Raw genomic sequence first — 12,836 nt, forward strand, 5'->3', positions numbered from 1 at the left:
GACATTGGCCGAAGAAATGACTGGCTTTTGGGAGCAGAGCTCAGGTCCCGACACTGTATATTCTATAGTTTAGGACGTGAGTGTAGCCACTGTAGCGTAAAGTGGCGGGAAAGAAAATCTTCAGACTGCGCATGCGCGAGAGGGATAAACCCAATAGCGACAGCTCTTAGAGGGCTATGCCTATATTTATAGAATCTGGAGTTATGGTAACATAACTAACGTTACGACTCGCTTTCAGAATGAACACAACAAACTGCAGAACTTGGAAATAAGAGAAGGAAAAGAACATTATTGCTAACTGTAAGTTTAGCTTTCACTATCTAACCTGAAGATCTGAATTGAAGTGCTTGTGAGCGCAGTCTGCCGTTTATTTTGAGACCAGACCAGTTCAGTTCAGGCTCCGTTGATCACTGGGTGAAGTTAGTTTGAAGTTTGATATTCACCGGTTGATGCGCCTTTTAACGTCAATAACTCCGTGTCGATAGCATATTTTTTCTCAAATTAGGCTTTTTTATGGAAAGGAACATGGAGCCAATGTTTCAAGTGTTGATAAATTCAAAATCACCTGCGGTTGTGATGCAGCAACGGCAGAAATGCATCCATCGGTCCAAGCCCCCACTGAGTATTTACTGTGGAACCAGGTGACTGAAAGCTGCTTTGATGTTTTCTTTAGACAACGGTAGATGTTACCCGGCTGTGTTCCAGACGTGATGATCAGTGATGATTTCTTTACAATAAGAGTGATGACATCAGCAGAAGATGTATTTTAAAGGCATGATTTTACGTGGGTAACGTGAAAGTACTCTAACGCGTTACTTTTAATGAAGACTAACTTAGTAACGTAACTAGTTACTATTTAGGGCAAGTAACGAAGTAAAGTAACTAGTTAGTTTCAAAACTTTCCCCAACACTGCTCATAAGCTACTTGACACATTTCCTTTATTTGTGGCAAACCTTCAAGACGTCCTCATTCACCGCTTCTGGTGTGAGCAGCCATGGCCATGCTGTGGGGCTCATTTTCTGATTCAGAAGTAACTGACACTACTATCTTCTAAACGTTTGGGTATGATAAATAATATAAACATTCTGTGGGTCCACAAAATTACTGCATTTGATGCCTATGGAGCAGCTCCAGATTTTACAAATAAGCAAATAATCAGTCACAATCAATATCATCATCTTAACATTTTTAATTGATTTGAAATAAAAAGAAACTAACCATGCTACTAACCGTACATCTGCAAAAAGGAATGATCCAAATCCATGGAAATACATCCAGACTTTTGCTGCAGATGTCAGCCTTGTGCACACAGAAGCTTGCCAAATGAATACCTAATAGGAATCAGTCATTAGAGGCCTCTATCACATAAAAGGTGTGAAAGGAGACTTTTATTTGTATAAAAGTATTAGCTAAGAACATCATTACACATCTGTTCAATTAAGTTTCTGTATTCTACAAATCTAAGGGATCAGTAAACATATACAATTCGACAATAATAAGTTTATTGTCTGTTGAAAACTACTTTTAGATAAATTCACAGTCCTTTATGTCTCTCTCCTGTTCCGCATCCTCAGCCCACTCTTCCCCAGGTCTGTAGCCATGTCTGAATGGGTAAGACCATCACTTTCCACAGGTATGGACATCAACAAATACTCCTCGTTTTCCTCCTCTGCTTCTTCCTCTGGGTTCAGAGAAACCTCGCCACCGAACGTCAGGCTCTCTGCCTCCATCACTGGATCTTCCTCATCAACCTCCTCCTCCTCCTCCACCTCTGCCTCCTCCTCTTCCTCTTCTTCCTCCTCCACCTCCTCCTCTTCCTCCTCCTCCTCCTCCTCTTCTTCATCATCAATAACCACTTCCTCCTCCTCATAAGTATCTTCCTTGGGGTAGTGGAACACGTCTTTGTGCTCACTGAAGGTGATTTGTTTTTTCCCCCCATTCTGACACTGTAGCTCTCTGCTCACTTCCAGACCAACCCTCTCCTCCCTCCTGTCTTTCGCACGGAGGCATGGAGAACTGAGTAACTGCCTTCTCTCTGCTGCTTCCTCCTCCTCCTCTTCTTCTTCCTCCTCCTCTTCTTCCTCCTCCTCCTTGTCCTCTTCCTCCTCTTCCTCCTCTTCCTCCCCCTCCTCTTCCTCCTCCCCCCCCTCTTCTTCTTCATCTTCCTCTTGCACAACTTCCAATTTCCTTTCTACCTCCTCTTCCTCCTCTTGCTCCATCCTCTCTGCCAGGGCCTCAGCAGTGGGCAGCCGAGAACTGGGCTCCTCCAGGACGATGGTGTCATACCCATGATTGCCGTAGGGCTCGTCATACTCTGGGTAGGTCTCCTCAGGATAGCCTGCATGGACGCACAAAAAGATCATCATCATCATCTGACATGCAAACCAGTTGATGTTGTCTGGCATTAAACAACTTCATTATAATGACAAGCTCAGTGGAGATATCACTGTGGAGACCAGGGTTAGGGCCATTCATGAATTTAATTGAGAATTCATGGTAAATTCCAATTCCTGTAGTTGGAATTGGAATGTCACCCAGCTGTAAGTAAACAGAATTGGAATTGAATTGGAATGTCAGGAAACAGAATTGAATTCCATAAAATTCCACTTTATGATATTCAGTACTGATAATATATAACATTATGTGTAATCTCAGATATGTGGCATGAAAGAAAAACAAAACATGGAATTTCACAAAATTTCACTGAATTCTACTCAATTTCCTGAAATTCCAATTCAATTCAATTTGTTTCCTGTAGTTTTTCCAATTCGTCAGTTGAATTGGAATTGCTGAGTTCATTCATGAATCGACCCCAACTCTGATGGAGACAAAATGTGCTTGGTGCATCTACTATAAATTCAGAAAGTAATCGTGTTTCATGAGGAGCTTGAGGACGGGGACTTTAGCGTTTACCTTCCCAGTCTACAGCGTAGGCGACCTCCTCAGCCTCCATCTCCGGGGAGGCCACCTCCACCCGGCCCTCCTGCATCACCCGAGTGATCTGCCTAAGCTGCCTGAGCAATTTCTCCTCCTGCTTTGTTACTGCAGTTTTACTCTTCCTCCTTCTACCACTAGGAAGCAGCATAGATACAAGAACAGAGTCAAACATGAAGACAGTGCTACAACAGACACTCTTAGCTGATTACCTCTTGCTATGGAGTCTGACCAGCCAACAAAATGGACATGATGGACAAAATACTGTATGCAGCAATGCAAACATACTGTATGCAGCAATGCAAAAACTGCAAATGTCACTTTGGAATATGAATTTCAACATGCCATGTATTTCACTCAAGCATTAAGCATTATGCTACAGATTTTTTTTTTTTTTTTGTATTTGTATACTTTATTATCCCCTCTGCATTTGACCCGTCCTATACACACACTAGGAGCAGTGGGCAGCTGCAGTACAGCGCCCGGGGACCAACTCCAGTTCCTTTTTGCCAGTGCCTTTGTCAGGGGCACTGACAGGAGTATTAACCCTAACATACATGTCTTTGATGGTGGGAGGAAACCGGAGCACCTGGCAGAAACCCGCAGAAACCCACACAAACACAGGGAGAACATGCAAACTCCACACAGAAAGGACCAGGGACCGGGGTTCGACCAGGACCTTCTTGCTGTGAGGCAACAGTGCTAACCACTGAGCCACCGTGCCTCATCTACATATAAGACCACCGTGCCTCCTGATAAATTCAGATTAGCAAGGTTCTACTGCATATATTAAGCAAAAATTTTATGCAGAACTTTGTACTGTAAATACCTCATGAAAACCCATTACCTGCTGTGGAGCAAAGATAATTTCCATGCCATTGTAAAATACTACTTTCATAATAAAAGATAAAAGAGAGAAGACAGTTGCAGATGTTATTAATCCTTTTTTGCAATTGCAGTGTATTACATTTGTGTTTTGTGTTATTGGATATTCATCTTTGTGGATGTTGGAATCAGCCGATTTGAAAAACAACTGCACCAACTGCCTATACTCATCTACATATAAGACACCAGGATGCCACCAACTAAGGAGATCGCCAAAAAGCAGGAGAATGTATTCAATGCTTGGCAGTAGTGGTGTGCAAGGTTTATAGACCTCTCTTTTGGTTAAGGAATCACTTTCATGGTGTGTTAAGATGGTCATCTTCAACTATGACAATGGATTGTACAATGTCTTTCAATAATTAAAATTTGCATGATTTCTTGATAAGAATAAAGAGAAGTTATGTATAAACTTGATGTTTGCAAGGAATCATGGGTAGTGTTACCTAGAGACACTTCTTCCCGTTCCTAAGATGAGTCAAGCCAGCTAGAGAAAGCTAAAATAAGACTGGAAGTAGTAAAAAAATATCCTAAAAGCCTTGAAAGACATGCTTGTCAATAAGGGTTTTATTTTGAAGGTTGTGACTCAAAGTCCTATTTTTTATTCTAGCTGTCTTGGAGCTGATAAATTCCTAGCAGTAGTTGTGTTTGAGACATGTGGATTTTGTATATTTTGGGGATTGTAAGCACATTTGATTGACTATCTGATGATGTAGCAATGTCTTTGTTTTCTATTTCTTCAACAGATAGGTATAGTCACTAGTCAAAAATAGCTTTGTCTGGTTAGATTTACAACAGTCTATTGACATGTGACATATTTCTATTCCAAACCATTTTGTGTCTCAAAATGTGTTCCTTAAAGATTGTTGTGTTTTCTGTATCCATGTATAAAAATACACACATACATACAGTCATAAAGATAATTTACAATTATTGTATTACGACATTGTCGAGATGCTCACAGCTGACAATCAGTACTAGGCTAGTTTTCCCGTGCTATACAAGTCAATATCTAAAGAAATACTTATATTCTGACTTGAGTAAAAAATTAACTGAAGTAGCAGCACCTCTACTTGAGTAGTGGTCTTTCTACCTCTGAATAATTTGTCCTTTCCTTTTTATCCCTGTCATTTTCATGCCAAGTCTAACCTGATTTATCCCAATATGACGTAATTTCCCTGGTCCCCCTCTCCAGTGGGCAGTGGAAAGTGGCATGTAAAGAGAAAAATGAGCCATTCACCTGGCAGGAGCGCGACCCTTTCCAGAGACGATCCTCTCCATCGCCCGCTCCGTTTCCAGCAGCTTCTTCTGAAGTCTGGCAAGCTCGTAATCAGTTGCTAAGAGATTTACAAAGAAAACACACAAAGTTACTGTATATTATAGTATCTCCAGAGGTTCTCTCTCTCTCTCTCCAAACTATGTCGTGTTCAGCCTGCCAATATAAATTAAATATAATGTATATAATTTTAAAGGATGATTTACCATGTTAAAATTGAATATTACATTACTTACTGTCTTAAATATATAAAATCACACAAACGTTTGATTTTTATAGCCTACATGTACATCATTTTAAAGCATGATCTGCCTTGTTAAACTTTAGACTTGAATATTACATCAATACTGGGCTAGTAATAATTTGTCTGAGCTCTACTCTCTATTAGCCCTCCAGGCTAGTAGAGTTCTGTACAAGTAGAGACAATTATGTTATGATGAATCTTGTAAATGTGCACATTTCCCAGTTAATATGAATGGAAAATGATAGTCACAGTCTCTCACAACCCTGTCACTATATTTTGCTGTGGGTACGGTGTAAGCTACCATGTGGCCAAATTACCTCTTGGCTTCTGTAGTAAACTGAGATTTTCATTTAACACTATAGTACACATCATCAGGAATTTTTGGCAGTAGTATTTTATTTTTTTTTGCCAAACTGGTGCGCATTGCCATGTGTGCCTTTTTACCTTTGCTAGGCAGATAAAACGTTGCTGTGTTTATAGCCTAATGTAGATGTTGTTTGAAGAAATTGATGTCTGAGTTTATATTTTAGTCTAATAGTAAATGCACTCGACTACACACTGTAAACATTATGGAAGCACAATACATGAATGTCCTTGAATGACGTTTACATTATAGATAATGGGGACTGACACATAGAGCATGTAGACTTCTCTTCTTATCGCTATCACATTACACCCTGTCACACTGATATCCATTAGATGAATGAAACTAGAGGCTATGCAATTAATTGATATTAGACACTCCTTGAATGAAACAACATTCCTTATGACTGCTAATCTAGCTCTGACAAAAGTGGAAACAAAGCTGTCTGAATTGGATGGGATCTTTATCGACTTTATTACTGAGTTCCTCAAACTGGAGCTACAGATACATTTTGTGAGGGCCTTGAAAAATGAAGAGATCAAATCGATGAGACAAGGTGTAAGTTGATTGAAAAGAAAAAACCCTATAGTCATAAAAGAGGTGAGGAATGAGGAACAGCTCATTAGTGAGATGAAACTGTTTCCAAGTGGCCTATTACTTGTCTTTCATCACAGAGAATTAGCAACACTTTAAGGGGCACAACTAATGAATAGCGGATCAGAAATTAAATACAAATGACCTGTTCGTTCACTCATTGTTACCGTTTAACTCGGCTGCCTTTATGAATAAATACTGAATGAATGAATGCATGAACAAATAAATTAATGAATGAACAAATTTAGTAATCTATTACTTCCTGATAAAAAAAATGTCAATGAATAATGCATTACATACTGATTTATACTTCAATTAGACTATTTAATATCTTTTATAACATGACCCAGTTGAATACTTAAGAAGGAAGAAGGATGAAGCAAGATGATCCAGGTAGGCCCAATAATTTGGTTAATGCACCACATCATTTACTAAACAGATCAATTCAACCTATGTAAAATTCTAGATAACATTGATCCAGCACAGTCAGTTAATATTTTAACTGGGGGCTTGTTATTCTTTCATTGAAAAAGATGTCTTTCACTGACAGGTTGCAGTGTTAATCAGTAAATTGTTAGGAAACAGTTAGCATATAAGTTCATTAATATTTCCCAGGGTGCCTGGAATCCTAGGAGCATTAGCTGTATCCACTTAAGTGGTAACCATTAAAATAAAATATCTAAAAAAAAAAATGCTATGTGAAATGCAGTACGATACATTTTCTTTGATTGCTGAATGTACTTACGAATCTTGCGCTCCATATTCTCTTTTGTTATTGTCGTGTAGTTTCCTGATTTTGTAGCCTTCCCTTTACATGTCAGCTGTGTGCAGAGAAAAGATTATAGACTATGCAGCATTAACGATAATCATGGCTATTGTAAGTACATGTCTATTTTAAATTATCTTATGAAGTTGCTTGAAATGTTGGATCAAATATGCACTTAAATTCTTGAACTGGGATCAGTTCCCCATAATATGTATTTACGTTACATATATATATATATCATATGGTATAGTATTAAGTATCCTGTATATATAGTATTACAGTATTATAGTATTTTATATTCATATGGCCACACACATTACTTTTTCTCACCTTAGCTATCCTGAGTCACTATGCAGTTCAAAGCAATTACCTTATAGATGATGTAGAGGATGTAGAGGAGGATTCCAAAGCCATATATGGGGATGACTTGACCCATTAGGTTGTATTTTTTGGCTCTTCCCACGCCTTTTACCTTGGCCATGGCCTCAGCACTGTGTGTCAATGAGTAAGAAGGGTCCAGCCCCCACCGGTCTGGGTCTTCTTGCAGTGACAGCTGCTGATGCATCATGGGAGGGTAAAACCCCGGTCCCACTGTAAGTGACAGAGGAGAGGAGAGGGAACAAATCTACTGTATATATTCCCAAGTGACTCTGTTCATTCCTTTCCATTTCTCAACCCAGTAATACTATTAATTACTTTAGCAAAAGGAGCACATTGTAAAAATACCCTACTGAATTACTTGATTATTTGTGAATGAAAAGATTTTGTGTATGTTCCAATATTGCAACAATATTGCAACTTGAGCTACGTTTTGAATTCTACGTTCTGTGGAAATGAAAATGCTCCATTGTTTGTACTAATGTGTTTCGGACATTGTGGAAACAATATCTTTCCTCTGGATATTGCATTTCAAAATTAGGACCAGGCTGTCCTTTTGAAATGCTATAAAAACTGCATTCATTTCTCAGTTGTGGGAAGTATGCTATACTTTTAACAGGACAATAAGTAAATAACTATATAAAAAATCCAAACCTGATTATTTGGTGGGGATGACAGCAAGTCAGTCACACACATCTGACGGTCCCGCAAATCATATGATGCTTTTCCAACTTCATTAACATTTAAACTTGGCAAGGATGTCATATGCATACAGTAAGTAGAAGTGCTGAAGCTAATTCACTGATAGTAACAGCTACAGGGCATGCACAAAAATTTGCACTGAAAATGTATTGGCTCCACTTGCTCCATGCCAAATGGCTCATTTCACCTCCGGACAATGTGTTTGACAATATTGTGTCATCCAAGGAATCCAAAATACAGTTTGGACTGCAAAATTTTGTTTATTCTATCTTAGATGGACCCAAACTGGCAATGCATAAGGAAACATGAATTTTATACTAGATCATACTAAGTTAACTTTTAACAACACCTCTATTAGGTGTAAAATTAATTATAATGTTTATAGGGAGTGGTTCTACCAACAGGCTCAATTTCTAACCACTGTCCCCTGTGGCAGGTAGAGTCCAGAATGTCTCTCTTAAGAGTAGGTGTCCCTAGTGGTGGTTGGGCTATTCTGGCAACGCCTCTAGGCATGCGCACCTCAAAATGCGACTTCATGTTAAACCCCAGGGGAAAGTGTGGTGCTGTGCCTACGGCCCAGCCCAAAATGAAACCTACTCTCAAGTTGTCGGAGTATTTGAAAAACACTTTTAGGAAACAAAGAAGGCATAAATAATAAAACTACTGGCTTTATACTTTATACTTTTATAGAAATAAAAGTGAAGGCACTCAGTAAATCTGCTCAAGTACTGCCCACCTTTGACTTTTGGTTCAACTCATTTTGACACAGCAGCTTATATAAATGTACAGAGATCAAATAAGATGAGTATTAACACACAATAACACATGACACTTCAATGACTGTATTTTGTTCAGGGTATACCCATACTGTAAAAACTACATTTCACTTCAGAATTTGCTTAGAGTTATGTTTCAAAATATACAAAAAATGGCCCAATGTATTTGTACATGTACAAATGTGCATGCAGAAATACATCAAATACAATTACATTTTGAAGCATACAGTATATCTAACCATATTCTGAAGTATATGTGAAATGCATTTTTTCTGTAGGTCTATGGGCACCCATAGCATTACATAAACCTATGATAGTACCATGATAGGCCTCTAGGCCTGGTGCACTCTGCATGGTATGAATAACAGCTGGCAACAAGAGCAGCAGTCACAAAAACAACATCAGAGATGGAACAGGATGATGATGGATGGATGGATGCTGATCTGTTAAGCCGCCTTACCCTCAGGCTGCCCCATCTCCTTCTTCCCTCTGGGTAAAAGCATTTTGGGGAGGAAGAGAGAAACACAGAGAACAGAGCATGATATAAGAGTAACCTTCTGGCAAGTTGTTATAGACATTTTATCTCAGAAAACGGCAACCATGCATTTATTTCGCATAAACTGTGAAGCCAGCATCTGCAGATGTCATGTCCCCCCGGTGACGTTCCTGCCCAGATTAGATGAGATTAGATTATTGCTGCCTTCAAGTGCTGTTGGAAATATTGTCTACTAGCCGTCGAACGACCCAACAAAATGGTACATAAGACTAAGAAAATTGGAATGTTTTAAACCCCAGTTGCCAAGATGTGACATTTAGGGGGAGGAGTGTGTTTTTGTTTTTAACAAATGAATTAAAACATTAATTACATGCCTGATGTACATTTCCTCTCATACTTCTGCTGCAGCACAAAGTAGTTTTGTGCCGCTTGATTTCTAAAACAAAACAATAGCCATCTATTTTGGTATTATTTCCGACCTAATGCACTTGAATGCACAGATGGTATTTAGGAATTACCGGGTTTCCGAGGAGCACTTGAAGGCAGCAGCATATGACCTCTCCACTCTGTAGACTGTGTGGTGTGTGCTTCATCTCAAACAGCAGCAGATGGCAGTGCAGCCTCAGGTACAGAGATATGAGCTGTTGAAGACAGTCTCACAGGGGAACAGCAGCACATCACCAAATCTGTTTAAGTCCCAGTCAGGAAACATTGTTTTCACCAATGTGAATATTTTGAGCCTGGGCTGAATGAACCGTTAACTCAGCACTGCAGGCTATTTTTTCCTTTTCTATCACCCATTTTTATCACTCATCATCATCATGGTGATGAATAATTTCAGATTATGAGTGAATGAGTGGGATAAACAAGTGTTTTTTAAGATTCTGAATGTTTCCCCCAAACCCACGTACTACAGTGGGCCCCATTTGGCCCCTGTAATCCAGTAGAGATGGTACACTGTGCAATATCAGCCTATTAGGCAGCGCTGACGAAAAATCACTATAACATTCCTACAGGGACTTGTGGTATGTCTGTGGCCCTTACTAATGAGTATATAGTGACCTTGTAGTACTTTGTTATTATGATGTTATTTTATCTCAGTATAACTAATATTCTGATAGTTCTGCTGCATTTGTATAGGCTCTACTACTATACCTCTTTTACCTAAGCAAGGTTGGAAATGAGATAAAAGCAAGGTTGATCATAGTGAGTTTGAATTGGTAGGTAAATATTTTTCTAACATCAGCACAAATTAATAGTGATGACACCAGTTTCGGCATTATCCGTACTACGCTTTGCCATTTTAGAAGATGCAACAACCCAGTTTGGCACTTGGCTCAAACCAACATGCACAAAGGTCAGGTAGGTGGGAGCTAGGGGACTTGTTAGCAGAGACCAGAGCAGAGATGATAACTCCCACATGTACAGTATCTTTCACAGAATACACACATCAAGAGTCTAAAGGTTTTTTTGGTACACTAAGGAGATTAATGAGTTCGGATTTTCAATGAAAATACAAAAAATGTCACACAGCCTGGAAAACTGAACTTAGGTACAGACCCAATAAGGCTTTTTTCACATTTTATGGAGGAGCGAGTTCACATCTAAAAGATTATACATCTTGCATTTCAATTAGAGAAAAAGGAAGACTTATTGAAAGTTGCTAATTAGATGAGATAATTAGACAAAATTAATGAGAAAATGTGAGCTATAGGCCTAGCCTATAGAAGTGGGACTTGGCTTGTCCTTCAAACTAAAGCATTACCTTGTTCTTCATACTCATCCAATTACTTAAAAACCCATGAAACATTTTAGAATAAATATGTAAGCTTATATTATATAGAGAAAAGCAGTTATAATCTGACATTTTAACTTTTAACCATTCTGGGTCGCTGATTGATAAAAACAATAGCGATTCAACCTATACCCAATTCATGGAAGCTTTTACATTTGCCACAGTTGATTTCCTAAACACCCAGTAACAGGTAGGTCTTTCCATGGAGAAGTTAGTGACCTATTAACATACAGTAGGCTGTGTCTATATTGAAATCTGTTGGTACGCTTTTTAATCAGCTCTTTCCAGAACATTGTGGCTGATCTCTGGGTCTCTAGTCTGTGCACAATGGCATAGCTTACTAATGTTGTAGTTACCCAGACAACTATCTAACCTAGCACATCACAGGGAATGGGGCAGCTAGTTGCCAAGTTACTTGCCTTTGACAATAAAAAGCTAGCGTTAGTTGCGTTGCTAACACCAACGTAACTACAACGCTACTTGAGCTGAAACAATTCCAATAATTGAGTGGATAATACAAACATTTTACATGAACTAAGTATTGTGTTTATTGGCGTGTAGTGTTGATGTGTTACTTTATTGGCGTAACCAAAAGAGTAAGCCAAGTTGGCTAATGTTGGGCTTAGCTAGTGTTAGCTTGTGAGCTAATGTTTTTGCTCAGCAGCAGCAGCATTTTAGATTGTGAATAGGAAGGTTTTGTCTCTGTCCATACTGAATGCAAGTCCCAGCGTTGCCAGCTAGGTGGCAAATATAACAAAATTGTACCTTGAAATTATACGGAGCCCCTAAAGTCCTGAAAGGTGATACTTTTTTTTTTATCTTGTGCGCACAAGTTCATAACTTGTTCCCACAAGATAATTAACTTGTGTGCACAACATAAAAAAAAAAATCAACTTTCGGGACTTTAGGGGCTCCGTAAAATTATCATATAATTAACATATAATTTCATTATTTTAACATAAACTATTGTACAAAATAAAATGCCAGGAAAGCACTATGATATGTGCAAGGTAGACGACAAATGTACTCCCTGGAAAGGCTATTTTAAACAACTCCGACCTGTATATGAATGCGCATGTGCAGCCCGTTCAGCCACAAACATACAGCAGCACTGACAGCCTGTCCCTTGCTACTCCTACATGTCCACACAGGCTGCGTTCGGAATGGTTCACTCATTCCCTCACTCACTATTCCCCATGTAGTGTTTATCATATAGTGAACTATATGGGCAACGACCAAACGAAATTTCGGACACTACAGTAAATATAATTGCGTCAAAAAAATGCGCTGGATATTGGTGTGACGCACCGGGATGCGCCCAGCATCACGTAAATAAACCAAGCATCATGACAGCAGGTTGAAATGGACTCAGGTCGTATTGATTTTGACAAGTTTTCAGCATTAAATTACAAATAAATTGTTGAAATTCTAATCTTGTGCAAGTGTGGTTTTGTCAACTTTGGTGCTGTCTGCTAATGGCAGCAAGCTGTTTTGGTTTGGTAAACAAGCTTGTGAGCTAATGACTAGCAGAAGCTTTCATATCACCTCCTGTCCTGTATTGGTGGATAAAGTAGTCAGCTGACCTGTAACGATGATTCCTGCAGTTTTGCTGCTCTTGGTTCAAAACG

General features: G+C 39.0%; 1 protein-coding gene across 1 annotated transcript; it reads right to left on the bottom strand.

Annotated features, from left to right (window-relative positions):
- Positions 1 to 1,545: 1,545 nt before the first annotated feature.
- On the bottom strand, positions 1,546 to 9,495 carry ric3a (RIC3 acetylcholine receptor chaperone a). Its single transcript, XM_071515837.1, has 6 exons — positions 9,378 to 9,495; positions 7,432 to 7,652; positions 7,041 to 7,116; positions 5,058 to 5,154; positions 2,915 to 3,072; positions 1,546 to 2,339 (listed from the first exon to the last, which is right to left on the bottom strand). The coding sequence occupies exons 1-6, from the start codon at positions 9,493 to 9,495 to the stop codon at positions 1,546 to 1,548; spliced, it is 1,464 nt and encodes a 487-aa protein (XP_071371938.1).
- Positions 9,496 to 12,836: the final 3,341 nt, after the last annotated feature.

This window comes from Centroberyx affinis, unplaced genomic scaffold (assembly GCF_046629955.1).
Source record: "Centroberyx affinis isolate AG114_WGS23_722 - 3 ecotype Tasmania unplaced genomic scaffold, CSIRO-AGI_Caff_v1 ptg000369l_1, whole genome shotgun sequence".
Lineage (NCBI taxonomy): Eukaryota > Metazoa > Chordata > Actinopteri > Beryciformes > Berycidae > Centroberyx > Centroberyx affinis.